This window comes from Photinus pyralis, unplaced genomic scaffold (assembly GCF_008802855.1).
Source record: "Photinus pyralis isolate 1611_PpyrPB1 unplaced genomic scaffold, Ppyr1.3 Ppyr1.4_LG1, whole genome shotgun sequence".
NCBI classification, from domain to species: domain Eukaryota; kingdom Metazoa; phylum Arthropoda; class Insecta; order Coleoptera; family Lampyridae; genus Photinus; species Photinus pyralis.
This window is the reverse complement of record NW_022170249.1, coordinates 24,636,122-24,663,889: the sequence shown is the minus strand read 5'-3', so window position 1 is coordinate 24,663,889 and position 27,768 is coordinate 24,636,122. Positions and strand designations below refer to the sequence as shown.

The following is a 27,768-nucleotide window of genomic DNA, read 5'->3' as shown; positions in this document are numbered from 1 at the left end:
ATTCCACAGATGAGTGACACTATTTCACACACTTTAAATTACTCCACTACTATTAAAATTCAATTAAACGCTTACATTTTCACGTGGAGTTTGGGGAAAACTCCTTGTCGAAGTATTTTTTTGGTTCCGCAAATTTCATGTGTCGCTTTGGAATAATTATCCTACTTTCTGAGTCGCTAAACCTTAACTGTGTTGTATAAAAGCACTACGGAGCCGTTTTCGTTAAATAAAAGTTGCTTGCTAGCGAAGTGTAACACGCAAATTTTGTGATTAAAAATGAGGCCATTGGGATGTTTCATTTTTATAATGTGTTCTTTATATCGCCCCTCACATTTCGTGTAGTTAAAATGCTTCTTGTTTCTTAGTCTGCGAATCTTTACCGAAATATGAAACAATTAAAAATTGGAGGAGCTTCCTTATGTCAATGGGATCGCGAGGAAGATCGTGTTCATTAGGTACAATAACCTCTTTGAAAAGTGCCAAGTAAGCGGCATAAAAAAATGAATTTCCAACAAAATTTAAATTAGAAATGTTGAGGTAATTTTACGTTAAAAGTGTAGAGAGCTTAAGTTTCTCAGCACTCGAGGAACACGCAAGGCATGAATAATATAGACCATAAATCTCATTAAGCTTCGAGTAATATCGACTGCCTTCATGCTATGCTATCTGATAAAAGGTAGGCATCCGCGGTCGTAAATTCCAAAATTGTAATGGTCTGTCCCTAAATTAATTTAATATTGTTATTCGCGTTGCGTTTGAGTTCGATGTGTTTGATAGCTTTACAAATCCGGCATAAATTATTGAATGCCGATATTGGTAGGTGCCTACCATTTTGCTCTTTCGATTATGTGAGTGAGCACCGTCCGATCGATTGGGCACCTTTGGCTAATTAGAGCTGTCGAGCGGATCTATCCAAATTTAGACTGAAAACACCCTGGGCTATTTTAGCTAAACGGTTTAAATCCTCGAAAATATCGGCCAATGCGGTATGTGAAACTGAATTTATTGATCCGCAAAGAATTGCCGTATTAGTTTGTCTATCAGAAGCAATTTTTCTTTACATAGTATAGGCACATTACTGGCAAGGTATCTCTTTTAGTTCTTTTCTTGTTCTAGATGATGAACGCCATTAAACCTCTATACTAAGCGTTATTTAATAATTTTAAATGTCAATAGACATGCGATAAATGTCAATTTCTAAATAATATGCTTTGAGGATTACTGTGGAGTAGTAGACACTTATAGGGGGACCCTCAAGAGAAACTTCCACAATGTTTAAATATTTTTAGTAGTTATTAATTTAATATTTAAGAATGCTATAGTGTCCTCTATTATTTTTTGCTCATCAGAGATCGAGTCTTCATTTTTTGTGTTGTTGCTTTTATTTTTCCCTCTTGCCGCATTTGGGTCCAACTTTTCCTATTCGATAGTGACTTTTTTGGGTGTCATTTCTGTTTTCTTCTAAAAATCAGTGAAAGTATAACAGTATAAAATCCGTTAATTCTATCAATGTGCAGGGTGTTAAAATTCCTTTATTTCTAAATTTTTAAGAGATCCTCTGTAGACTTCAGCAAACTCCTCACATTTTTTAAATAATTTTTAATTTAGAACGTGATTATCTGGTGTTCTCTGGAAGAGAGAAATTTCTTGCTAGGTAAACAATGTCGATGTAGACGTTGAGGTTTGGTTACTTAGTTAGTTTGGTTGGGTTTTTACCTGCAAAAACACGGTGAGTATTGGGTTTTTATTGGTATCCAAGTGGTTTATTTTGTTTTAATTGGATACAGTTCTTTTCGGATGTTGGAAGTAAGGAAGACACGTTACGTACTGAGTTGGCGTAGGAAAAGGGCCTTTGGTCAATTTCGAGAAAGAGTTTTGTTCGTTTCAGTTCAGTTTCAGAGTCAAATTCCTCTGACCCGGTCAGAAGGTAAGTTTTTTTTTTTTTTTTTTTTTAATATATATTTTTATTAGCAATCAGAATTGACATTCTATGGGCTAATATGATAACATGGGACCTTAAAGCTAGACAGTCCTGGATGGCGGGATGGGAACTCTTCCAGCGAGGAGTTCACCTACTTCTTATTTGAGATCAATTGGCCAACGTCGTTGTAGTCTCCTGGAGTCGTGTTGTAGAGTAAAAGTGGTTGTGTTAGTGGGTTGGCATGTGCTTCTAGCCGGGTATGATGACTTGCACTACGCTCTTGTATGATAGTCGAAACGAAAGGGATAAAGAGATCGTCGTGTAACATTTTGTTGGTTACGTACCAAGGTGCGTCAGTAATAGCTCGAAGAATTTTGGACTGAGAGCGTTGAATAATTGCAGTATTTGATTTGCTGGCACATCCCCATAACTCAATACCATAAGTCCAAATAGGTCTTATTATTGTCTTGTAAACCAAGATTTTGTTTTCTAGGGACAATCGGGATTTTCTTCCTATCAACCAGTTTAGATCATTTAGTCGTAGGTCGATTTGTTTTTTCTTTTTTAAGATGTGTATCTTCCAGGTAAGTTTTTCGTCGAGGTGTAGACCTAGGTAACGTGCTGATGGAGATACAGGTATAATTGAATTGTTGACAGTAACTGGTGGACAGCGGCCCTTTTTAAGTGTAAATGTGACCTGAGTTGACTTACTTTCATTAATTTTGATGTTCCATTTGTTAGTCCAATCTTGTATAAGGTTTAGCTGACTTTGCACATAAGAAGATGCTATTGTTGGATCTTCATGACTTGCAAGAATGATTGTGTCATCCGCGAAAGTACCGATTGTAGTATTGGGTGTAGTAGGTATATCAGATGTGTGTAGTAGATAAAGCAAAGGGCCCACCACAGTACACACTGCCCTGCGGTACCCCAGCCTGGATTGGATAAGTGTTCGAGTATTCTCCATTTACTTTAGTCCGGAATTGTCGATCAGTCAAGTAAGATTTAAGGAGTAGAAAGTAGGATGGGAGGATTTGCTTAACTTTGTAGAGAAGACCAGTGTGCCACACCTTATCAAACGCCTGGCTTATATCAAGAAGTACAGATGTGCAATATTTTTTGTTTTCCAGGGATGTGTTTATTGTTTGTACGACGCGATGGCACTGTTGAACTGTCGAATGAGATTGTCGAAATCCAAACTGATGATCTGGGATAACATTTAGGAGGGGACTAATTCGATGGAGTATGAGTTTTTCTAGGAGCTTGGAGATAGTATATAACAGACTTATTGGTCTGTAGGAGGAGACTTGATGTGGATTTTTACCAGGTTTGGCTATTAGAATTACTTCAGCAGCCTTAAGCTGAAGGGGCCAATAGTGCAAACGGAGGATTCCATTAAATATACAGGGTGTCCCTAAAAGGTCTGTACAACGCGCTACCAGGGGTTCTTGGTATCAAAATAGGACGATTTAACCCAACTTACCTCTATCCAAAAGTGCTTCGGTAAGGCGCTATCTACCGCCAAAGATTAAAAAAAAAAATCGTTATTTTTATTTTATTGGAAAAGGGTTTTGCCGATTAAAATGAAATTCGGGATGTGAATGTCTAATGTAAAAAGGGTCTTTGTGATATCGTTTTGATTGTAGTTGCTATGTAGGTGGTAAAATACTGACCATCCACATCTGAAGAGGTCTAAAACTTTTTAACTACTATTTTGACGGTTCTGAATTTTTAGACACTGATAGACAGTTTACTTGCAAGCATTTTTTTTTCTCTTGATGAATATCGCTATCTGTGATGGTTTACGAAAAAAAAAAAAATTTAGGCATGATGAATGGCATGCACCATACATGCGATTGTTCCTCAAAAACCATAAGTGCAAGCAAGAAGTAGGCTATGAAACCGTAGTGCATGTAACGTATAATAAACGAACACAACAGAGTAAGTCAATGTAATGTATTAATTTAAACTACTAAATAAATAAATAAAAAATAAAACTGATTTTTTGAGGAACAATCGCATGTATGGTGCATGCCATTCATCATGCCTAAATTTATTTTTTTTTCGTAAACCATCACAGATAGCGATATTTATCAAGAGACAAAAAATGCTTGCAAGTAAACTGTTTTTCAGTATCTAAAAATTCAGATGTTGATGGTCAGTGTTTTACCACCTACATGGCAACTACAATCAAAACGATGATATCACAAAGACCCTTTTTACATTAGACATTCACATCCCGAATTTCATTTTAATCGGCAAAACCATTTTCCGATAAAATAAAAATAACGATTTTTTTTAAATCTTTGGCGGTAGATAGCGCCTTACCGAAGCACTTTTGGATAGAGGTAAGTTGGGTTAAATCGTCCTATTTTGATACCAAGAACCCCTGGTAGCGCGTTGTACAGACCTTTTAGGGACACCCTGTATATGTTAGGAGTACAATTCCTTTTCTAGGGATTTCTTTTAGCATTTTGGGTGTGATCAAGTTAAAAAGGAATAAGTTTTGTTAAGTGCATTTTTCTTCTCAACAGAAAACTGTTAGTAATTAAAATTTGTGTAAGTGATCCTTTTGGAATTTAAGGAACTTGATCGCGGCCATAGAATTTAGAATCGAGTTTGAAATTTTTTATTGTGCCGGGATTCCTGTCCTGGGACAAAATTTATAAGAGAGCTAGGTGGGTTTAAGATGTTTTGTTTAAGCTTCATTTTGGTCGGTCCATGGCACACTGCAATATAATATTATATTATATGAATTCATGATAGATTATTCAATGATTTTTTAAATTCCTTAGGGATTGTTCATAGAATATAATCAAGGGTGGGGCACATATCTACCATCTGTCCAGAAAGTAGCCTAAAACAGTGTCGCCACCCGTAAGATGTTTCGGCACTCTTATTGGCCGTTGCCGAATATATTATATTATATATTATGCCAAGCAGTTTTTCAAAAAGTCTTCCATTAAATTACTATGTTGTATATTACGAAAGCGTGTAGGGGCCATGAAGAAAATTTATTTTTCTATTCTTGCGATTGCTAGTTTTTTTTACAATTGTTGTATTTTACTTGCAATGGCTAGTTTTTTTCTTGCAATTGCTAGTTTTACTTTGCAATTTTTAGTTTTTTGTTGCAATTGTGAATTTGTTTTCTAGCAATTATTAGTTTTTTCTTTGCAATGAAAAATCTAGCAATTGCAAGAAGAAACTAGTAATATCGAGAAACAACTAACAATTGCAAGTCAAAACTAACAGCAAAGAAAACCTAGCAATTGCAAAAAAAACTAGCAATAGCCGCCAGAAAAAAAACTCGCAATTCCAAAAAACTAGTAATATCGAGAAACAATTAACAATTGCAAGTCAAAACTAACAATTACAAAGAAAACTAACAATTACAAAGAAAACTCAGCAATAATAATAATAATAATAATATATTTGCTGTCAGCAGATCAATAGGTAACATTGATATTGACAAAGTCACATTAACGGTACATAAATACATAAAAACAAACACGCAGGTAAACTAACACTAAACAATAAAATAGCTCACTTTATATAGCGCTTTCTCCAGTAAAAATGCAATTGCATGAAAAAAGTAACAATTGTAAGAAAAAAACTAGCAATTGCAAAAAAACTAGTAATATCGAGAAACAACTAACAATTGCAAGCCAAAACTAACAATAATTACAAGGAAAAACAACAGTCCAACAATTCCAAGAAATAACTAGCAATCGCAGGAGAAGTAAAATAAATTTCCTTCATGACGCCTACACGCTTTCGTAGTATCTTGAACAATATTATTCAATAGTTGCGAAAAATATTAGGAACTGTGGTTATCAAGAGAAAATATTTTAATCCGCGTGATTTGAAAAAAATTAATGTAATCCAAGTGAAAAATTTGTGTAGCGATGTTACTTAGCTCTTGTAGAATTATTCTCAAATTTTACCATCCGGTTTACTAATGGAAATTTTGGAACTTCCAATTTCCGAAGGTCATAACTAATAAAAATGCAAGTTTACAGTTTAAATAAATTGTCTGTCGTATTTGTTTTTATAGGCTTTGTTTTTCTTGACTTTCAGCCAGAAACTAGCTAACAAAATGTACTGTTATTCGGAAGCAGCGTCCCCTCGAGTACCGATGCAATTGTACATTTATTTGGACAGCCAATCAGAGCGCCGGAACCTCACCATTTTCCACGTAGATATCCGGCTCCAGTCACAATGAGAAATCTCAATGTTGACTTTAAAAAAATTCCAAAGAATGAACTGCACAAATTATTTTTATCCACGCCCGAGTTGATTCTTGAGCACGAAAAGAAAACTCTGACATGAACTCTATCCCAGTCGCACATTGAATTCGAATAACACACAATTCATTGATTGACAATGACGAATTTATTCTGAAACACATGACAAAAATTTAAAAAAATCCCTGAAGGAAAGAAAAGCATACAAACATTGTTTTGACTTATTACCCCACACGCATACAGTCAACAATTGAAAATTTAAAAAAATTATAAATTATTTAGTTTTTAGCGCATTTTCCAACTCATGTTTGAAGGCGCTATTATAGCCACTTTCTCCGCCCGCCCGTGCGTTCGTCCCAGGCTTTAACTAGTCCTACAGTTTTTGAAATATTTATTTATTTCTTTTTGCATTTGGTAGCTTATAGCTCGGGCACCTCAACCTAAATCTGATAAAAAAACACATTGACCTCAAATAACATGATCGGAATTGTGTTCAGCCACATTTAACATCAAAAATAAATAAAATTAAACACATACAGAGTCACCCTATATTACTGAGACACTGAAAGCAAATAAAACATTGCATGGCCTATTTTACAACAATTCTCAACAACAATCCTAGAATTCAATTTTTTTTAATTATAATTGTATAAACTTTCGTTTTTAATAACTTTAGCCATGGCCTACTAAAAATTCTAACTTTAAATTTTGATCTTTTTTTACCTGAACTGAAATTCACTACGAGGCATTGAAATCTAAACTTCCCGATTTATATTAAAATCACTGTGGGCCTAAATAATTTTGATAAATAGATTCGATCCACAACCAAGAAACAACTTCCGTAGCTTTTTGCGTATTAATTAATAACTATTTTTGCCCCTTCCGGGATATATGCGATCACTTATAAGTAATTTTTTTAATTTATTATCTTCCGATCTCTGTGAAGTGATGATCGAATTAGACCCGCGTATGCTATTGGCAACCCTGCACTTCCTTCTAAAGCACTTGGCCGATTAAGTATCGTACTTGTAAACTTACCACGAAGAAGGCGAGACCCTTCTGGCATTACATTCCGAGCTCTGCAGCTTGGGAGTTTTCTTTTGTTTGCGGATTTATGGATCCGGGAACTCGGCTCACTTCTCTGGATAACATATTAAATTAAGGTAAGCGTTACCTTTTCCTTGTATTTTGCACTACACGTCCGCATTTGTGTTCGGAACATCAACTTCTTTGTGGAAACTTGTTTTAAGATCCAGTAATTAATTTAATCAATCATTCTTGATTGGAGGATAGTTGACATACGGCGTTTTGGATGGAGCCCTACCAAATAAATGCATAATACAATTAATAATAAAGATATTTGTTTATATTTATTTCGGAAATTGTCGTTGTGTTGGTAATAATGAATTTACCTACGACTCACTATGGACTAATGACTATGACAACCTCAATTTTACTGTAGGTATCAATACGATATATATAAATAACAGATTTTTTTCCTGTTCCAGGTTACCAGTGCCTTGGTTATTGTACGGCATTATATATGGAGAGGGAGTAAAGGTCAACTCGGTTGGCATGGTGTGTTCAATCACAATCCTTTTCATGATGCTTATATTTGTCATTATGTCTATTGCGTGTTTCCATTGGAAAATGAACAAAAGTCTTGGTTTTACTATGTTTCTTTTGTATTTTGTCTTCGTAGCGGTGTCGCTAATGTTTGAGTATGGAAAATTAGTGTGTCCATTTTAAAGAGAGTGAACACTTTAGTAGTTAGGACATAGACATAGCGAATTTAGGTGAATGCGTTTGTACAGGTTTTAAAGGAGACGATAAACATTACTTCGGGTTTTATTCAACTAGTAGTTACGGACATGATTCTTTTGCGAACCAATTTGCTGCAAAGAACTGAAAAAAAAAGATATTGCTATATATTTTTGTTAAAATTATGCATCGAATATATTTTCCTGCACTTGTTATCCAATTACCACGACTTTAGGTGAATATGATCAATTTATGAAACTCTTGAAAAGAACCCGAAGATAACTGCTACAAGCTATTGGTGTTCAGCACAAAAAAGACATCAACTTCCAAGCTACTACATTACTGTCATTTGTAACAAATTAATCAAAACTTACTTTTTTGTAGTGCGTCCCATGCCATGATAGCAATAATTTAGTAATATAGCCAATAGAGTAAAAAATAGATGTTTTTATAACAAAAAAAGTCGTGTTATTACGTGCACAATTTTTAAGCATGTACTAATAAATGTGTATTAAGCATTTTTATAAACATTTAGAGAATTTATTACTTATTTTAGCAATTTTACATAACTGGACAAATAATAAGTTAATATTTAATTGATAAATATACAGTTTTCGTATCTGTAGAAGGTGCTGCGTTGTGATTTTCTTTGACTCGACAAAATTTTATGCACTTTTGTTTAATAATTATTCATGACTTTGGTTTACAACACTGCACCTTTTACGTGGAGGTAGAAATATACATAACGATATTTTAACATATCATAACGCTTAGCAGGCAGATAATGAAGAACAAAGATATACTTTATCTTCCCGAAGTAAGCAGCACTGTAGATTGCCATAATGCTAGTTATTTTGAAAGATACTTTAGAGTTAGATATATTAGAAGGTGTATATATATGATTATTTAAGGCACTGAGACTTGCGTCTCTTTAATGGAAGTGCCTAGTGTTATATTAATTTTATTTTACCTGTTGTGATATAACAGAACTTTAAATGTATCGTAATCAATTGAAATTCTTGTGTAGTATGTAACATACTCGTCGTATTATTTTTTTTAAGGTAGATCCCATGACGCCGGAAGTTAATAAAAAAGTTCCAAGTACCAAAATCATTGCTTGCATACGGCTTGGAGACTCAACATTTAAGTTTAATATTGAGCAGTAATTGTTTCATAAACTCAACTACTTGGACACTTTTTTATTCATTTCACGCGTCTCAATTTTGAGTTTCAATAATGTGCGAGCGCCATTTTTTGTTTAAAATAAGATCTACGCTCAAACTCATCTATTCGCACAAATAGCATCCTAGAGCAATTTTCTAAATTGTATTCTAAAAAAGCAATACGTTTCCAAATTCTTGTTTTAGTCATCTCTTTCTTACGAATATAGTAATACAAGACCGTGAAGCAGAAGAAGTGGTGCTCGCAGTTTATTTTTTGGTACGTTAACGCTTTAATGTGATACTTTGTACAAGAAAAAGTTTATTACTATTTAATATAGAATACCTAACACTTACGTATAAGTATATATTTGATGTAAAAGTTTACCTAAATCGAAAAAAATTGATATATTTAGTTTGCTTACATAGAAATCTGTATTTAATCTTTCGAGACGGAACCCAAATTATACAAATGTTCGCAATTTTAATGCAAATTTAAATTTAAAATCCTGTATGTTACAAAGTATAGATATACGACTAACTTATTAAAAGAGAGATATAACGTTTAATATGGGAGCTGGATGACTAATTTTATAATAATTCCAAAAGGCTCGACAAAGGGAAATTAATTAAAACGTTGTTTAAAATTCGATGTTTAAATTTAATTACGAACTACCCACTTAGAGTATATCTATATGTTCAAATAAAAACGCAAGACAATGAATTATCTAAGGCTTTGTATCTCTTCTTCTTTTAACCACGAAATATTATTAATGATTTTTAATTCTAGTTCCAAATTTCAATGTAGTTTGAATTTAATTTGGCTTCGTCTGTATTTTATATACTAAATAGAAGTTGTTAACATACAATTAAAAAGAGATTTAGATATAAGTATATGAAGAAAATTGTTGAAGGAATGATATCATACCAAATATAGTCCAGTAGCATTAGGCGTGAAACTATTTCAAGTTTTCTGCTTCATATTGTTATCCTTCGAATACTATTATATACTATATAGATTTTAGAATTATATACAGATAGGTATTCTGTACTTAATATATTGTTACCTATTTGCTCTTATAATTTACGCATTGTTGATATTTAATAGTTTTAAATAATATATTTAATATACCTAAAGATACTTAAAACAAAAATAATTTGTTCCTGTAGTAAATCTACGAGGACGTTGCGTATCACCTTATTTTAGACTCCTCCATAAATGTGACAAATTGGAAAAAACAATGAATAGCTTTAGGACAATCTGAAAGTTGAGTATTGTAGATAAAGCAAAACTACAGAAATAAATAATATTTGTATTTTAATTTTGTTGCAAATTTAGTTTGTAAGCAACAAAACTAGTCTTTACGTATGTGTTACCCATCTTAACGTATAAGGTATTGCATTAGATATTATTTAACAAAATTTTGTTACTTCATCATAGTCTGTCTCACTTTTCAGTTTTGGGGTGGATCTAATTTATTAATATTAAGAGTATAATAATAAAATATTATAACCGTGATATTAGATCAGCTTCGTATATCACAAGAAATGATTCACTAACAACATGCTAGCGCTTACGTTAATTTTATTAATAAATATTGTTTTATAAACCTCTGAAACGCTTTTTAAGTAAAAATGTGAAAAATTCAAAGAGTGATTACCTAAATATTAATCTTTTACCTTTATATAGGAAGTAGATAATTTTTATGATATTTTTAGACCAAAAGCCACAGCCATTTTCTATTTTCCACCAACCACACTCATTGTATAATACAAGTGTAAACATTTTGTAGTTTTTCAATTGGTATCATGTAAAAATCGGCGCAATGTTTTATTTTCTTGTCGTGCCATGTTATGTTTTGGCGTTGTGCTTTGTTTATTCATCAACTTTTAATATATAATATTTTAAATACACTATATTTTTTTGTAAAGTAACTCATATCAAAGATTAACATTGTTAATTGTGTACTTAGTAAATTGTTATTACTAGAAAATATTATAGGAAAATACCTACTATTATAAAGCCATTTCATGGTATGTTACTTTTTGCCGACAATATAATATGTACAATTAACGTATTTTTATCTGCTGCTTGAAATTTGTCAGATATTGCTTTAATACTTTTGCCTGCCCTTTCGCCAGTGGTACGTCGTTTCCAATTTGATATGGGTCAATTGAATAGAATTCATGTAGTAGATGAAGAGTGTTCTGAAACAGAGACAGAGATAGGTGCAATAGCTTAGAAACGGCATGATAGATAGGTTCACTATTCAGTAGTAGAGTATTCACTGACCAAGTGCTCGGAATGTCAACTTGAATGCTTCCCACTTCTTGACGTGGCTAACTAAAGTGCTCCTGGCAGAAGGGAAATAAATGGGTGTACTGGCATTGAAATTGGAGTTTACAAAAATAATTACGTATAACGTTTTGATGTTTTTTTTTATCTTTACTACCATCAGTGTAACACACATAATTATTCGTTTTAAATGCAATATCATCTTTTATATATTTATTTTGAAGGCAACACCATATGTAGAATGTAGATACACAAATTGATTTGGAGACTTGGAGTGAGAAATCGTTCAAAATGCAGTAAGATGTAACTTCACAATTCGGGAATGTTGTGACATACCCCTACGGTTAGGCAACTCACATGCCATCTTACGGAATTGCAACAGTCTGCGTAAAATAAATACGAATCGCTCTGTATACACCAATCGTTATAAGTTTTCGAGTTCGACCATTCTGCGCAGATGCCGAGAACAGGGGATTTTAACAACGAAGCTTCCTGAAATTTTCAATATTAATATAATTTAAAACTTACACCTCTGCACATAGACTTTTGGGAAACTCTGTATAACTACGTACTGTGTCTGATTCAAGAGTACAGGGATTTTTCTTATTAGTTTGGACATTTTTTGGTCTCATGTAATTTCTTTATTTGCGACCGTTATCGAGAAAAATCAACAAAAATCATTTCAAATTTCAATAATTTCAAACAGGTCCAAGATTGGACTGCTAGTTCAAAAGTTACAACCCTTTGAATTTTTTTTCGATATTGGTTTCTAGTCTATAACGTTTTATTGAGAAGTCTGATCGAAAAAGTACGAATTGTTTTGGATTCTACGCACCAAAATTAATAAGAAAAAGTGTTTTCCCGAGATATTTATGTGTAGTCGATTTTTGGTAAAAAAGGAAGGTTATACACTGCCTTTTTTTGAGGCCCGGAAAAAAAATTGTCTCAGATCGACCCGGAAAAAAAATTTTCTTATAGAATGTGGCCTGTAGAATCCATAATTTCAAACAGATCCAAGATTGGACTGCTAGTTCAAAAGTTACAACCCTTTGAATTTTTTTTCGATATTGGTTTCTAGTCTATAACGTTTTATTGAGAAGTCTGATCGAAAAAGTACGAATTGTTTTGGATTCTACGCACCAAAATTAATAAGAAAAAGTGTTTTCCCGAGATATTTATGTGTAGTCGATTTTTGGTAAAAAAGGAAGGTTATACACTGCCTTTTTTTGAGGCCCGGAAAAAAAATTGTCTCAGATCGACCCGGAAAAAAAATTTTCTTATAGAATGTGGCCTGTAGAATCCATAATTTCAAACAGATGCAAGATTGGACTGCTAGTTCAAAAGTTACAACCCTTTGAATTTTTTTTCGATATTGGTTTCTAGTCTATAACGTTTTATTGAGAAGTCTGATCGAAAAAGTACGAATTGTTTTGTTACGCCCCAAAATTAATAAGAAAAAGTGTTTTCCCGAGAAATTTTGGTGTAGTCGATTTTTGGTAAAAAAGGAAGGTTGTACAGTACACTGCCTTTTTTTTGCCACGAAAAAAAAATTGTCTCAGATCGACCGGGAAAAAACATTTTCTTATAGAATGTGGCCTGTAGAATCCATAATTTCAAACAGTTCCAAGATTGGGCTGCTAGTTCAAAAGTTACAGCCTTTTGAATTTTCTTTCGAAATTGGTTTCTAGTCTATAACTTTTGATTGAGAAGTCTAATCGAAAAAGTACGAAATGTTTTGGATTCTACGCCCCAAAATTAATAAGAAAAAGTGTTTTCCCGAGAAATTTTGGTGTAGTCGATTTTTGGTAAAAAAGGAAGGTTAAGTATACAAATACTATGCGAAGTATTCGAATACTAAATATTTGTGAAAGTATTTAAGTTACAAATTAATACAAGTACTGCTTCCATAAAAGTATTTAATTACAAAGTATTTTAATACTTTAAAGGATTTGAATACTAAAAAGTATTTACAAAATCGAATACTGCCCAGCTCTGACTATACTCTTCGTTTTTTTTGCAAATTTGTATATTAAATGTATGCGCTTTTAAACTGAATTTGAACCTGCTGCCTCCCTCTGTAGTTGGGATATAACATTAATTAAAACCGGAACCTCTCCGGAAATCATCTACCTGTAGTAGCTGCTTCCATCTGGTGTCCCCTCTCGTGTAACAGAAAAACGAGCAAAAGTACGAAAAAAACGTCATTACGTTGAAATCGTTAGCCGGCAAAGGAAGTTTGGTAAATAGAAATTGTTTTCAGTATTAATAAAAATGAGTGATGTGTCCGAGTGTCTCAACGCCGTGAAAGAACTCAATTTATCGAATGACAAAAAGGTATACAATTTTTCTTATGTTAAATCAACATTTATCAAGCGTTTGTAAATTACAACAAAAAAGAACACGACACGTAGACATTCAAAGCATAATTATAATTCCATAAATTGGAAGATTCCAATATGCAAGCACTGAATTAAAAGTAGGCCCTGTTGTATGATGCAAGGCAAACGTTTATTTCGATTTGAACCGGAACCAAATTTCTTGGTTATGATTTCTAGGTGCTGACAGCATGTCCCGAATTGCAGGTGTAATTATGGTACCCGAAATGGTACCTCTATTGCTCACGTTTGATTTGGGCAATGTAAAAACACATTTTATTGCATCATACTTATCACCACATGGGCAGGTACTTTTTCGAGTTGTAGGTACCGGCAGCGGTGTCTGATGCAATATTTAAATTTAAAAAAAAGGTATAAGATTTTTTAATAACGTATGTACGTAAAATTTTGGGAAATTCCCTTTTGTTTATCAGCTTTGAGCGTTGCGTTATCATTTGCTAATAGATAAGGACGATGCGGTTTTTCCTTCTACCCACTCTGTTTATGATCTTTGTACATCGGAATTTAAAAAAAAATAATATTTTCATTTCAAAAGCGTTGACTAAACACAGAACCGCACGATTTTTCTTCCCAGTCAAATGAAATTTTTTAAATTAGGTAGTACTTGCACCCTGTATACTAATAAATATACTCGTAAATATATTATGTGCAAAATGTGTCAAAATTGATATATATTGGATAACCATTTTATATGCAATTATACTACATATTCAAATTGTTTTGGGAAATTTTTAAATACAGTGTGTCCCCGGATAGACTTCAATTGATCAAAAAATTTTGAGTCTGAAAAGAATTTCAATTAAAAACCAAGATGGCCGTGATAATTGAGGAAAATATAATTTTATGTTGAGGTAAAGTGCCATTTCGGTCAATAATACGGGAAACTGTTATTAAGAAAAGTAGTTTAGTTTAGACTATGAATTTATGTCCATATGCAAAAGTTCACAAGTATCAGATCACTTTGATTAAATCAGTATTTGCTTTAGTCTTACCGAGAGTCTTACATAGGAACCCCAGAAACATTCTATGTAAAACTATGTAATAATAATTCATTTGTTTTATTTACACAGAAGAATACTAATTGTTTCCGTGGTTGCTATGCAAGACTATCAAATACTGATTTGCATTATGGACATAATGTTACATTTTACGTAACTTATCTTAACAGTTTGGCATATTATTGGCCGAAATTTCACTTTAACTCAACACAAAATTATTTATTCTCAATTGTCACAGCCATCTTGTATTTTAAAAAGTAGAAATATTTTATATATTTTCAGACCAAGCAGGCCGGGATCCCAAACCATCAAAACGAGATTCAAAATTTTTTGATTGATTACACATAAACAAAAGAATTAAACAAAATAAAACGCAGAAAGCTTACTCCTAGTCTCCTAGAACAAATAAGTAAATTCAGCGACGACTTAGTATCGAAGTACCCAATTTAAGACGGTTCTAGATAGCGGGTGTTCACAAATATACGCTGTGGTCATAACTTCGGGTATGAAACTTCAGGGCGGAAAACGGGTGCTTTATTACACGTTAAACAATTTTCGCATGCGAAAAGTGCGTCAAGATCGCAAAAGGAAAATGCGTGAGTCCCGTGATAAGAAAAAGAAGGAATCCAACAAACCAGTTTTCAATTATGTACCAATAATAAATTGACCATAATTAATAAAAAAATCGTTGAATTTTTATGAAAAGAAACGTATTATCTTATCAGCAAGTTTATGTAGGTATATGAAACACGAGATGAACAACCCTAAATTATTCTTTTCAATTTTTAAACAACCATAGAGTATTGTTTTTTTAATCTCTGGACTGTTAATTAACTGCAAAATATGCAAAAAAACGCAGTGCTCCATTAAAAAACAAATCTCTTTCAATATCTTCCAAATCTGATCACCTACAATTGATGAAAAATGTTTATCTGGTCTCGATGGGGACACCCTATATTAAATATGCCACTACGTTTTTTTTGTATTATCGCAATTCTAGATAACAGCAGTTCGTGGTCCAGTTATCATTTGCATCGCTGTCGTTTTCATTCAGTCCAAATATAGTTTAATTGGTCAGTGGCAACGTGGTCAGATCCATATGTTTTCGTCCACGGTGCACACTTTTTAAAAATAAAAAAACTCAAAATCCATTTTTTGACCTCACTGGTGAATAGTAAAAACGGCACTAAAAATGAGTGAAGTTGTGTGTAACGGTGTTTCCAAACTAAATGTTAAATCAAAAAAGGCAAGTTTTTTTCGCTGGGGACAAAATCTCAAATTTTGGGCGCAAAATCAAAAACGGCAGTGATTTTGTAAGCTCGATCTAATTTATGTTGCGTTATCGGACAAGGTCGTGTCTTGAATCTGGATTGAGGTCAAAAATGTACCTACTTATTTCTAGATTCAGAATTGTCTACAAAGTGATGCAATAATTTCAATTTGGAACATCACATTTTTTGCATCGTGTACATTACTCATTTTCCAGTAACAGTCAAATTTCCCCCGCTCCTTTTTTTGGGAAATCCCGAACCACATTTGCTGAGATTGACAAAATTGCACTAAAGAAGAAAAATTACAATAGCTTCTACTTAGTTTTCAGTTAAGGGTTGATATATAAATTAAATTTAGGGGTAATGAAGTTTTTTAATTAGATTTACAATCAGATCGCATAAACATAACCTAACATTAGCACACCTTCTGTGAGTCATTAATTGTCTATCTTTTCCAGACAAAAATGGGTGACAAAGGCGACAGTAAACCCTTACCTGCTTTCATCGACCATCGAGAGCAAATGTGGGTGAAACTAAAAGCCCAGTACGAAGAGGAACTAAAAAATAAATCACAAACACCGATTAAGGTCACCCTTCCCGATGGTAAACAAGTGGACGCGCTCGCTTGGAAAACCACCCCTTACGATATCGCCAAATCCATCAGGTGAGCAACTCCTTTACAGTAAAATCACTTAAGGCTCCTTTACAGTCGAGGATTAGCAGAAAGTACCGTCATCTCAAAAATTGATGGCGTACTCTGGGACATAGAAAGACCCCTAGAAGGCGACTGCAAGCTGGAACTGCTCAAGTTTGATAATCCGGAGGCAAAAGCGGTATTCTGGCACTCGTCTGCGCACGTTTTGGGCGAATCATTAGAAAGAGTATACGAAGGATTTCTATGTTACGGTCCGCCCATTGAAAACGGTTTTTACTACGACATGTTTATTAACGACAAAGGGGTAGGTTTTTGTTTCGGAATTGTGGTTTTGTCTCATTTTTAAATGTTCAGATTTCGACCACCGACTTTCCCAACATTGAAACTGTTGCCAAATCTATCACAAAAGAGCAGCAGCCGTTTGAGAGGTTGGAGATGAAAAAGGAAGATCTTTTGGAGATGTTTAAATACAATCCGTTTAAGTTGCGAATTCTAAACGAGAAGGTTACCACTCCGACCACCACCGTATACAAATGCGGTACTCTCATTGACGTTTGTCGAGGTCCACATGTCCGTCACACCGGTAATGTAAAGGCGTTTAAATTGACTAAGGTGCGTTACTCAGACATATTTTAAATGATTATTCAATGGTTTGATTTAGAACTCGTCTACCTATTGGGAGGGTAAATCGGACGCTGAAACTCTACAACGAGTCTATGGCATCAGTTTCCCCGATTCGAAGCAACTTGCAGAATGGGAGCATTTTCAAGAGGAAGCAGCTAAAAGAGATCATAGAAAAATTGGGAAGGTTTGTGTTCTGTTGCAGTTTCCTCATTTTGATCTTCCTCTTTTCAGGAGCAAGAATTGTTCTTCTTCCACGAGCTGTCGCCAGGTTCGTGCTTCTTCCAACCCCGCGGGGCGCACATTTACAATACCTTGATTAACTTTGTAAAGGAGATCTACAGGGATAGGAAATATTTAGAAGTTGTTAGTCCGAATATGTTCAACTCGAAACTTTGGCAGGTCTCAGGGCATTGGGCCCATTACGCTGTAAGTCGAACTTCATTTGCATTGTTTTTGTTATTTAATTTAACAGGAACAATTAAATAAGTATAAATTGCAGAAATGCGGGATACAATGACAGATAAAAAACTTAATCTATTATTTTTCATACACACTTTTATATACAATAATTAACTTATAGCTTAGTGTAAAGAATAGAATAGCGAGACAACCTCCATGTACGTTTTGGAAACCGCATATTTAAGAGTTATAGATGTCGCGCGCGTGTCAATATTACTAAAGTTGCTAAATATACAAAGTATCGCAATTCATTGGGTTCGTGTGTTAGAGAGAGAACACATGATTTTTGCCCAAAAATGGCGGAAGTTACCAGATTCTAGTAACTTTAATGTTAGGGATTGTTCCACCTGTTTGGAGATATCTGTATATATTTTTATCAATGAATAAAGAATATTGGAAGGAGAATATCAACAATATACGTGCGACCGCGATGGCTTTTGCAAATGGCGGACAGTAGTTTCCTGTTCCAGTGGCGTACCTACCTTACAGTTGTAGAAGGATACAATTATAAAGAATGTTAACGAAAACAATCTAAACCCCCATGTGTCTACTCCGCCTATGACTTTTGTTTAACTAACCTCAAACTACATTCCGATAAAAAATTTGTAAATTTACATGTACTATAATTATAAAAATAATATTGGTATCAATACTTACACATGAAATGTAATTCCCAAACTTTTATTTTTTTCTGTTTTGGAGCAACCACAAGCACAACAACTAACCATTCTTTTTATGTCACTGCAACAAATGACTCATAAGTAGCTTTTGCAAATGGCCGACTTCCGTCACACTCTCTCTCGTATACAACTTGATTAATGCTCCTTCCTGGTATTCTTTATTCATTGACAGATATCTCCAAACAGGTGGAACAATCCCTAACATTAAAGTTACTAGAATCTGGTAACTTCCGCCATTTTTGGGCAAAAATCATGCGTTCTCTCTCTAACACACGAGCCCAATGGATTGTGGTACTTTTTATATTTAGTGACTTTAAATATTACCATCCACTAAAGATTGTCTGTAAAAAAATACAGATTCTTTTCTCGAAATTATTACGCTACTCAACGCTAGTACTGTACAGAAATCTGCAACATTGAACATGAATGATAAAATTAAACTACTGCTCTTTTACAGCAAGGTACACAGGACAATGAAGCTATTGTTCATGAGTGGGGGTATGCGATGATGTCATCCAGTATAACATTACAATAAATTCTGTATACACATTCATTTGATTATTTTTGTAGGCAGACTTTTAATCTCCTTTTGTGTGAACTTGATCTTGATAGAGTAATTAATTAGCTTCCTAGCATGTGCTAGGTAGCTATTGCGATAACCGTTTTTTGAATATTTCAAAATTTCATCAAATGTCGACGTTTTAGACCATTTTAAGTAACTTTTAAAGAATAAAATTTTTTTCCGTCTGTATGTACGTACGTACGTACGTACGTTTGTTGGCAATTTTCTGAGAAAGCGGCTCGACGGATTTTGTTAAAATTTTGTATATGTTTTAGGCATACCGAACAGAAAAATAACGGGCCGGATTTTTGAAAAAAAATTTTGGAGCGCCGTAACGGCATCGAACTTTTTTTTTTCAAATAGCAACCTAAAATTTTTATTCTATTATTTGGAAGACCTTATTTTTCTGTGTACAACCTACAAAAAATTGGGCCGGGTTATATTATCAAAAAACGGAGAAAAAAATTGTCAAAGTCAAAAAATTGTGTTGCATATGTGCAAAACGCAACGATCTTGTTTCTGAAGCAATTTAAACGAAATTTAATTTCATCAAATGTTGACGTTTTAGATCACGTTAAGCAACTTTTAAAGAATAAATTTTTCCCGTCTGTAAGTGCGTACATATGTTGGCAATTGTTGGTTTCAGCTAGGAAGCTATTCTGTCAAGAATTTGACACCTGGTTTTTCTTAAAACTCGTTAAAATATTTCCCATTCAAATCTATGCAAAAAAATCTCACCAAATCTGAAATAAGGGCTTTCAATATTTATTATGATTATGGTTTACTTAAGGTTTGGATTTAGAGAATATAGGCAACTGGTGATGCACATGTAATTCAATGGGGCGTGCATTGCCTCTGAACTTCATTCGCCATTTCATAAGCAAGGGGTGTATTTGATCGGAAAAATATGCGTTAGGTAGATAGATGTACAGAGCATAGTTTCCATACAATATAAACTGATATTTCGTCCATTAATATATGTTTATAAAATCTAGAAAAAATGCGTCAAAAGAGTTCATAGTTTAGGAATTAATTGCAAAAATTAGAGAGCATTTTAAGCAATACGAGTGTATGGGATCGGTAGCGTGAATACTTATCTATATTTTGGCAATTCATGTGAAGCTCAAAAGTTTTCATAATAAAAGTGGTGAATGAAGTTCTGAAAAATGGGCATGTAAACTGGAGAAATGAATGAATGAATGAAATTTTTGCTTTTGAAACTGAGGAATACGAAAAAAAATTCTTATGTAGAGACGTATAGTTCACGTAGAATTTAAGTTCTTTGTAAAATGTGGGGTGTGCTTTCAATGGCACTAAAGTGTATTGTGATAAAGATTTACAACTATCTTAAAATACGAAAATGGCTATTTTAAGAACTTTTTCAGTAGTTTTGTTTTGGGCAGAGTGCAGGATCGCAGTCATATACTGGGTGGTGGGTGACTAGAACAACGCACCATAGGAAATTCAATAGTAATTTTTTCATTTCTGATTATGGGCTTTCCTAATTATTTTAGAGATAAAGTCTATTTAGGTTTTCTGTATAGAAAAAATCCCGAATCCATGCATACTATGGTTTTTAATTTGAACTTTAAAACCAAGAAATTGGATAACTAAAAACTGGCGCTTTTAAGCAAATCAGTGGTGCCAATGCCATGGTAGTTTGCGATCAAACAAAGCTCACTAGGCGCTTTTGTTTGATTTCATAATTCCATGGCATTACAGATTTTATAAACGCGTCAGTTTTTAATTTTTAAATTTTTACTGTTTCTGAATTTCATTCCCTTTGTATTATTATTTTTGGGGGGGAGTTAATTTAATGATTAATAAGACTGTAGGATTGATTAGTGATGATATTCAGAAGAAGTTCACCTTTTTTTCCGTAAGCATTGAATAAGCACCTTAAAGAAGTATAACTACTGAGGAAAACCTGAAATTGGAGTAAGGTAAGGTGTGTTGCATACACTGCAAAGTGGTTAATTACCAGGATATTTGGTCTCGGGCGGTAAATAATGACTATTTTAAACAGGGAAACCAGTTATACTTAGGGGCCCTTTGTTTTCCTTGTTTATCAGAGTTGACCAGTGTTGTCATATTTTTCTTTGTTATATCGAAAAGTAGCTTTATTTTATTTTGTTTTTGCACCGAGTATTTCAGTACCTAGTCCGTTTTATTGAAGCGAATGTAACTAGAAATTTGCATCAAAAGCACCTTATATTGAATGTCTACACTAAATGGTAAAAATGTTTGGTTGAATTGCTGGTAAGAAATAATTAAACGACATTGCATGTCAAAACCGTGTATATCTTAAAACTGTTTTTCGAGTTTTTGGCGATTTTTTGGAAGTTTTTCTATAGGAATAATATTTTTTATTTTCTTTTATTAAAATATAAGTCTTCCCAAAAATTTTGCTACACCGCGCACCTCTGTACGATGGAAAAAAAAAGATTTTTCATCCCCTTGAAAAAGAGGTGGTTTTTTTTCAGAAATGGTGAGATCTCGGAAACTGTTCAACTATACGGGCCCAAAACTATCTTCTTTTTTATCATAAAATAATGTATCTTTTCTCCAAATTTCAAACCCCTACGACTTTTTTTCGCAAAAATAAGAATAAAAAAGACGAAAAAAACAGCTTTTCCGGTTTTTTTTTTTAGGAAAATTGGAGGTTATGTGAAAATAGTGCAGATACAAAAATCGTTGATTTTTTTATTCTCTATAACTTTTATATTGAACATTTTAGCCTAAAATTAGTAGTTTTGCCACAAATTGCAAAACACCACTTTCCACCCCTTTCAACCTCCGGGATTTCATCCGCGGAAAAATGCAACTGTTTTAATTATTTTTCCCAAATTTCTAATCATTTCACCTGCATGAAAAACCCGGTTTGCACTGGTAACTAATTTTTTTTGTCAAAAAATATATAGCCTGGTCCATTGAATATAAGGTGCTTATACAATGGTTATACTTTAAGGTGCTTATTCAATGGTACCACCCTACCTAATTACTTAGAATGAAAGTCCGCATTCTAACATTAAATCTGAAATTAATTACATAGATCATTAATGCGCCTAAAATTACCAGATCCTTATATGGAACTAGATAAAGTTTGATTGTTTATGTACAGATAATGGTCCTTAGAACAGTTCTTATTGTTTTCTTATTACATTAAACTACATTTTTTACTTTATTTATTGTTCCTTATGATCTTACATTTCAGATTGATTCTCCCTTACATAATATTGTTATTGGCATTGAATCCTTATTCAATATTTTAATTTAGGTTATTCAAACTCAAAGCGCTTGCCAAAAATCTGGCAACGTTGGAATTTTAAAGAAGTAAAGAAATCTGCAAAGTCGGTAACTAGCTTTAAATTTGTGCTTCACTTTCCCCCACAACAGAGGGGCAACAGAATCCTGGGTAGACTGTGGCTAATGACATTAAGATAACTGTGAAAGATGTTACACTTTCCCCAAGGCCATGTGTAAAAAATTTAGGTCTGCATATTGATGTAGATCTAAGATTTAGAACCCATGTAGCCCATATTGTTCAAAGAGCTTTCAGCAATCAAAAGATCATATATAATAATAGGCCCATACTTAATAAAAGGATAAAAATAATTTTGTGTGAGGCTTTAGTTCTTTCACAATTTAACTACTGTGATGTTATATACGGAGCTTGTATAGATAGTGTAGATATTCGGCGTCATTGTTTATAAACAATGTCGGCGTATACAGAGAATACAAAACTCGTGTACGCGTTTAATTTTCGGAATTCGAAAGTACCAACATATATCTCACACAGTGATGGACCTATGGGGGGGGCAAGGGGGGGCAGATTGCCCCTCCAATACTTAACTAGTTGGCAATTTTGACAAGAGTTGGTAATTTTCATTACCAGTTGGCGAAGCCGCGAAAGTATCGTAAATGTAATAAATCGACTATTGAAGGAATGCGGAATTACGGCAAAACCTATAAAAAAGGAACTCTTTAATAGGAACGTCACTTCCTTTTTCTTCAACACAAGGTTGGTATTTTGGTAATGCTTTTAATTGGTATTAGAGACCGAATACTGGTATCCTACATTTTCTACATGATTTATTTGAATTGGAAATTTTTACAGTTGAATTGGCAAAATGTCATGTTTGCCTCCCCCAATTTTTTTGTTTAGGTCCGTCCCTGATCTCACAAGCTAGAGGCATTAGGTTGGTTAAATATGGCAAATAGACGAAAGTTTCACTCATCTGTACTATTTCACAAAATAAGTAAAGAACCTGCATATCTATTTGATAAGATCCAATTTTGTACAAATTCAAGATATTACCTCTCTAATAAAGCCTCCTTTTCACAGAAGTGCATTATTTGAAAGATGTTTTTGCTATAACATTGCCAAGCTTTATAACGATTTACCTGGTGTCTTAAAAAATATGGCTATCAATATCTGCAAAAAAAACCTGTACACTTTCCTGCTAAAATGTCAAATGTTCCTCTTAGCGTGTGATGAAGTCGTTATTTATTTCATATCTAATACTTTACTTCTTTACTTTTACTATTACTCTTCCACTTACTTCTTTACTGGTTATTTCCCTTTGTCCTTCTTCTTACAAGAATCCCAAATTGTTTCAAATTTTCTTCATAATACATTTTATAAGTTTATATATACCTAATGTTCAACACTATATAAGCAAGCACGCTTATACTAGTTATAATTGTAAAGTCTTTTCTTTTTTTATATTCACATAATTAACTTCACGTATAATTTAATTTAATTTCTACAATGCAAAGGGTTAAGTGGAAGAGCAGAGCTAATGGATTTCCCGTTAGCATCTGAACTTTGCTCTTTTAAATTGTGCACTTGTACATATTATTATTAAGATATTCTTGTTACCTTATATGATTAGCGTGATTTAATAAACGACATGATTATTATTATTATTATTTTCTTATTTCATCAGTTAACACGGGCGTTATACTTCTTTAAGGTGCTTATTCAATGCCGTAAGGTTCTTTCACTATTCTATTCTTACACTATGCTTATAGCTATAGGTTTGTAAATAATTAAACAATGTATTCTAATAATCATTTCTGTTTAGGAAAATATGTTTTCGTTTGATGTTGAAAAGGACAAGTTTGCCTTGAAACCGATGAACTGTCCCGGCCATTGGTAATGTTGCGCCGTAACCGTTAACTTAGAATATCTAACAGTCTCTCTCTTCAGTTTAATATTTGACAACCGCGTACGGTCGTGGAGAGAACTGCCGTTCCGGTGCACCGAATTCGGAATCGTGCACAGAAATGAACTCTCGGGCGCCTTAACTGGCTTGACCCGCGTCCGTCGCTTCCAGCAGGACGATGGGCATATATTCTGCACTGCGGAACAAATTCAAGAAGAAATCACCGAGTCTTTAGATTTCCTGAACTACATGTACGGCACTTTCGGCTTCACGTTTAATCTAGTCCTATCGACGAGGCCCGAGAAATATCTCGGCGATATTGAAATGTGGAATCAAGCCGAGAAGGTAACCTGTAACTTCTTCAGCTTGAATACTAAAGTTGTCTTTCAGGCCTTAGAAAACAGCTTGAATGAATTTGGTAATTCGTGGACTTTAAATCCTGGCGACGGTGCGTTTTACGGTCCAAAAATCGATATAATCGTTATGGACGCTTTGAAACGATCCCATCAGTGCGGAACCATTCAGCTGGACTTCCAGTTGCCTATTCGATTCAATTTATCATACATCAGGTTTGGCTCGCATTGTCAATTGTAACGGGACTAAAGTTAGCGTTGTAGTGAATCTGGAGACAAGAAGAGGCCGGTCATTATACATCGTGCATTGCTAGGCTCGGTTGAGCGTATATTTGCCATTCTCACCGAACATTATGCCGGCAAATGGCCATTTTGGCTATCACCAAGGCAGGTCATGATTGTTCCCGTGGGTCCCGCGTATGATGACTATGCCACGGAAGTTCAGGACAAATTGTACAAGGCCGGTTTCATGGTGGAAGTCGATACTGATCCCGGCGACACTATGAATAAAAAAATCAGAAATGCGCAATTAGCTCAGTTTAATTTTATTCTTGGTACGGTAAGCGTTTATTTTCCAAGCTAATTCACTTTTTTTTGCAGTTGTCGGTGAGATCGAGAAAGGTAGTGGAACCGTTAATGTACGTACACGAGATAATGTCGTACACGGTGAAGTCCCAATTGCGACCCTTATAGAAAAATTGAGTTTATTGAAGAACAAACGTGTCCTTTCAGAGGATTTCTAAACCTGTGCATTCATTCCTGTGTTTTAGTTAGAGGTTATAGTTTTTAGTAATTTATTCTTAAATTAAAAACTTGGCTGAATTGCTTCTTTTCGTACAAACAATATACTGCATTTTTGTCAATAAACATCTTAACAGGAAAAAATTAATATTATCTTTGTTAGTTTGCCTGTTTTTTAAATATAGTATTTGTATTTGAAAGTACAAATACTTTTAGAAGTATTTAAATACTTTAAAAAGTATTTAACTCCTTTTGGACCATTTAAATACTTTTGAACTATTTAAATACTTTTGCGGCATTTAAATGGTCTAAATATTTTTATCGGGTTTCGGAAAAAAGTAGCGCCTATATATTCGCTTCGGTTGGTCGGTCGGCTGCAATAATTTTCGAAATATTTAAATACTTTCAAAGTGTTTAAACAATACTTTGTATAGGATTTATATACACTTTCTAAAGTAGTTACTACTTTACAAATTATTTAAATTGAAATACTTTTTAATAATAATAATTTTTATTCGTCCCTTGAACTAAAGCGTTGTGGGATATGTCATTACAACACAGAATGCAGCAAGTAAAAACAACTAAATAACAATATACAAATAAACTATTTGTATTTAATATTTTGCTTATGTTGCTTCAAAAAGTATTTAGGTAATATTTAAATAGTTTTGATTTTTGAAAAGTATTTAAATAAGTACTTTCAGAAGGTATTTTGCCCAGGTCTGGTTACAGCCAAAAAAACAATTAAAGATCAAATGTATTAGGTGCATCAAATAATTCAAAATGTTAAATGAATACCAAATCTTATTACACATTCTCGAACTGCGCTTCCCAGTGATGCATTGTACATGTCATAATTAGAAACCGGATTTCATGCTTTTATGCATTACGTAAATATTGTATGCAGCTCAAAATAAATCAATAATTAATACGAACTAACAAAAATGAATCACATTGTCGCAAAGAAAATAGTGCATATTTAAGAAAGATTAGCGTTTTATTAACTTTTTAAACCATTTTTGTTTTTATTACAAAACAAGTTTCCAGTAATTGCAACAATTATATCTTTATTTATAAATTATAAAGATAAACAAATAATAAATCAAATAAGATTATGAAATAGAAACAGAACAAAAGAAAACAATAAAAATAGAAAACAAATAAAAAGAAAAAAAAATAAGTGAAATACAAAGCGCCCAAGTTTGTCAAATTATAAAACGTCGGCGGTGTTCAATTCAGCATTAATTTATAATGCAAGCAGCACATTTTTCAAATTCAATAAATGAGATGACGAATATTGGCTGGGGAAAATGTTGAATTAAAAAAATTTCAACGATTTTTTGTGCATTATTTAATTGTTCATGCATATTTTTTGTGCATATTGCCTTTTGACGCGTTTTCATGCATATAAGTCCGGTCCCTAGTCATAATCGTATCTAATCTAATCATAAATCAATTAAAAAAGTAAACAAAATAAATTATTTGTCACCTTACAGTAGCGCAATGTTCCTTATTCTTGACAACAATATAAATGCAACAACATGAACAAATGTACAATATACATCAAGAATATCCATCTTTTCATCATTAGAATAATTTATTATCACCCATTTCATGATATTAAGATAAAGATGCGTATCAATACACTCCATGAATTTAGCAATAAGGCTATAGTCGAGAGCTGGTGACAGTGTGACACGCCTATGCCGAAATTATAAAGAAACCACTAATATTACTATAGGTGCATGTGGAATGCCGAGTCTGGTAATGCGGTTATTCCACCATTGCCCAGCCTATTAGATTTGCAAAAAAATATCTTTTAGGCAAGTTCAAGTATTTTTACCTTGTAGCTTTAGTAGCTATGTAATACATAAATACTCCCAGACTAATTTTTGGTTCATAAAGTATGACCAGCCCCCCCCCCCCACCATTTATTGAAATAATATACACAAAAATATACTTTTAAGCATCCTACAATTTTTGTGGCATATTCAATATAAGCAATTTTAAAAATACAGTGTCATTTGAAAGGATGACAAAAATTCAATTTTTAAGATGAATCTGGTGGGTTATTTACAAACAAAGTCGGTTTATTTTTCTTGAATGTGTACATCCCTACTTGTTTTGCTTTTAGAAATTAGTTCGTTTAAGTTATTAGATCCGTAATTTTATCGCATTTATAATTTATTCATACAAATAAAACTGTGTGTGTGAACTTTGGTAGGGCTAAGCAAGAGCTCGTAACCCCAAGTGTTAGTCTAAATACTAAGTTTTTAGGGATTTTTATAGATGACGATTTGTCATGGGACCAACAATTAAGAATGTGTGTAAAAAACTTAACAGAGCTTATTATGTGTTACGAAACTTGAAAGCATGTCTTGACATAAATTCATTAGTTACTGTGTATTACGCGCTCGCATATCCTCATTTAGCATACAACGTTGTGACCTGGGGGGCAGCTGTCGACAAAAACAGAGTC

The 27,768-nt window shown here is 33.4% G+C and overlaps 2 protein-coding genes across 9 annotated transcripts in view; both read left to right on the top strand.

The window, feature by feature from the left end:
- LOC116159371 (sodium/potassium/calcium exchanger Nckx30C-like) overlaps positions 1-9,574 on the top strand; it is a 117,240-nt gene extending 107,666 nt beyond the window's left edge. For all 6 annotated transcript variants that reach the window (XM_031472340.1, XM_031472341.1, XM_031472339.1 and 3 more), the window contains one exon: positions 7,674-9,574. In XM_031472340.1, coding sequence (XP_031328200.1) covers positions 7,674-7,914 — 241 coding nt within the window. In that variant the 3' untranslated portion in view covers positions 7,915-9,574. The remainder of the gene's footprint in view (positions 1-7,673) is intronic.
- A 3,988-nt stretch (positions 9,575-13,562) lies between these two features.
- Positions 13,563-25,437, top strand: LOC116159370 (threonine--tRNA ligase, cytoplasmic). Of its 3 annotated transcripts, none has more exons than XM_031472333.1 (11): positions 13,563-13,716; positions 16,506-16,711; positions 16,757-17,006; positions 17,057-17,314; positions 17,364-17,510; positions 17,558-17,752; positions 24,115-24,185; positions 24,240-24,540; positions 24,586-24,764; positions 24,813-25,102; positions 25,149-25,437. In XM_031472333.1, the coding sequence occupies exons 1-11, from the start codon at positions 13,654-13,656 to the stop codon at positions 25,289-25,291; spliced, it is 2,103 nt and encodes a 700-aa protein (XP_031328193.1). In that variant the 5' UTR covers positions 13,563-13,653; the 3' UTR covers positions 25,292-25,437. The 3 variants fall into 3 exon arrangements, with proteins under 3 accessions (XP_031328193.1, XP_031328194.1, XP_031328196.1); XM_031472334.1 differs by lacking the exon at positions 13,563-13,716 and adding an exon at positions 15,828-16,022; XM_031472336.1 differs by lacking the exon at positions 13,563-13,716 and adding an exon at positions 16,250-16,407.
- Positions 25,438-27,768: the final 2,331 nt, after the last annotated feature.

Coding starts and splice junctions, on each gene's coding strand:
- LOC116159370 (XM_031472333.1), top strand. CDS start 13,654: ATGAGTGATGTGTCCGAGTGTCTCAACGCCGTGAAAGAACTCAATTTA. Junction 17,007..17,056: donor TGTTTATTAACGACAAAGGG/GTAGGTTTTTGT, acceptor TTAAATGTTCAG/ATTTCGACCACCGACTTTCC. Junction 17,315..17,363: donor AGGCGTTTAAATTGACTAAG/GTGCGTTACTCA, acceptor GGTTTGATTTAG/AACTCGTCTACCTATTGGGA.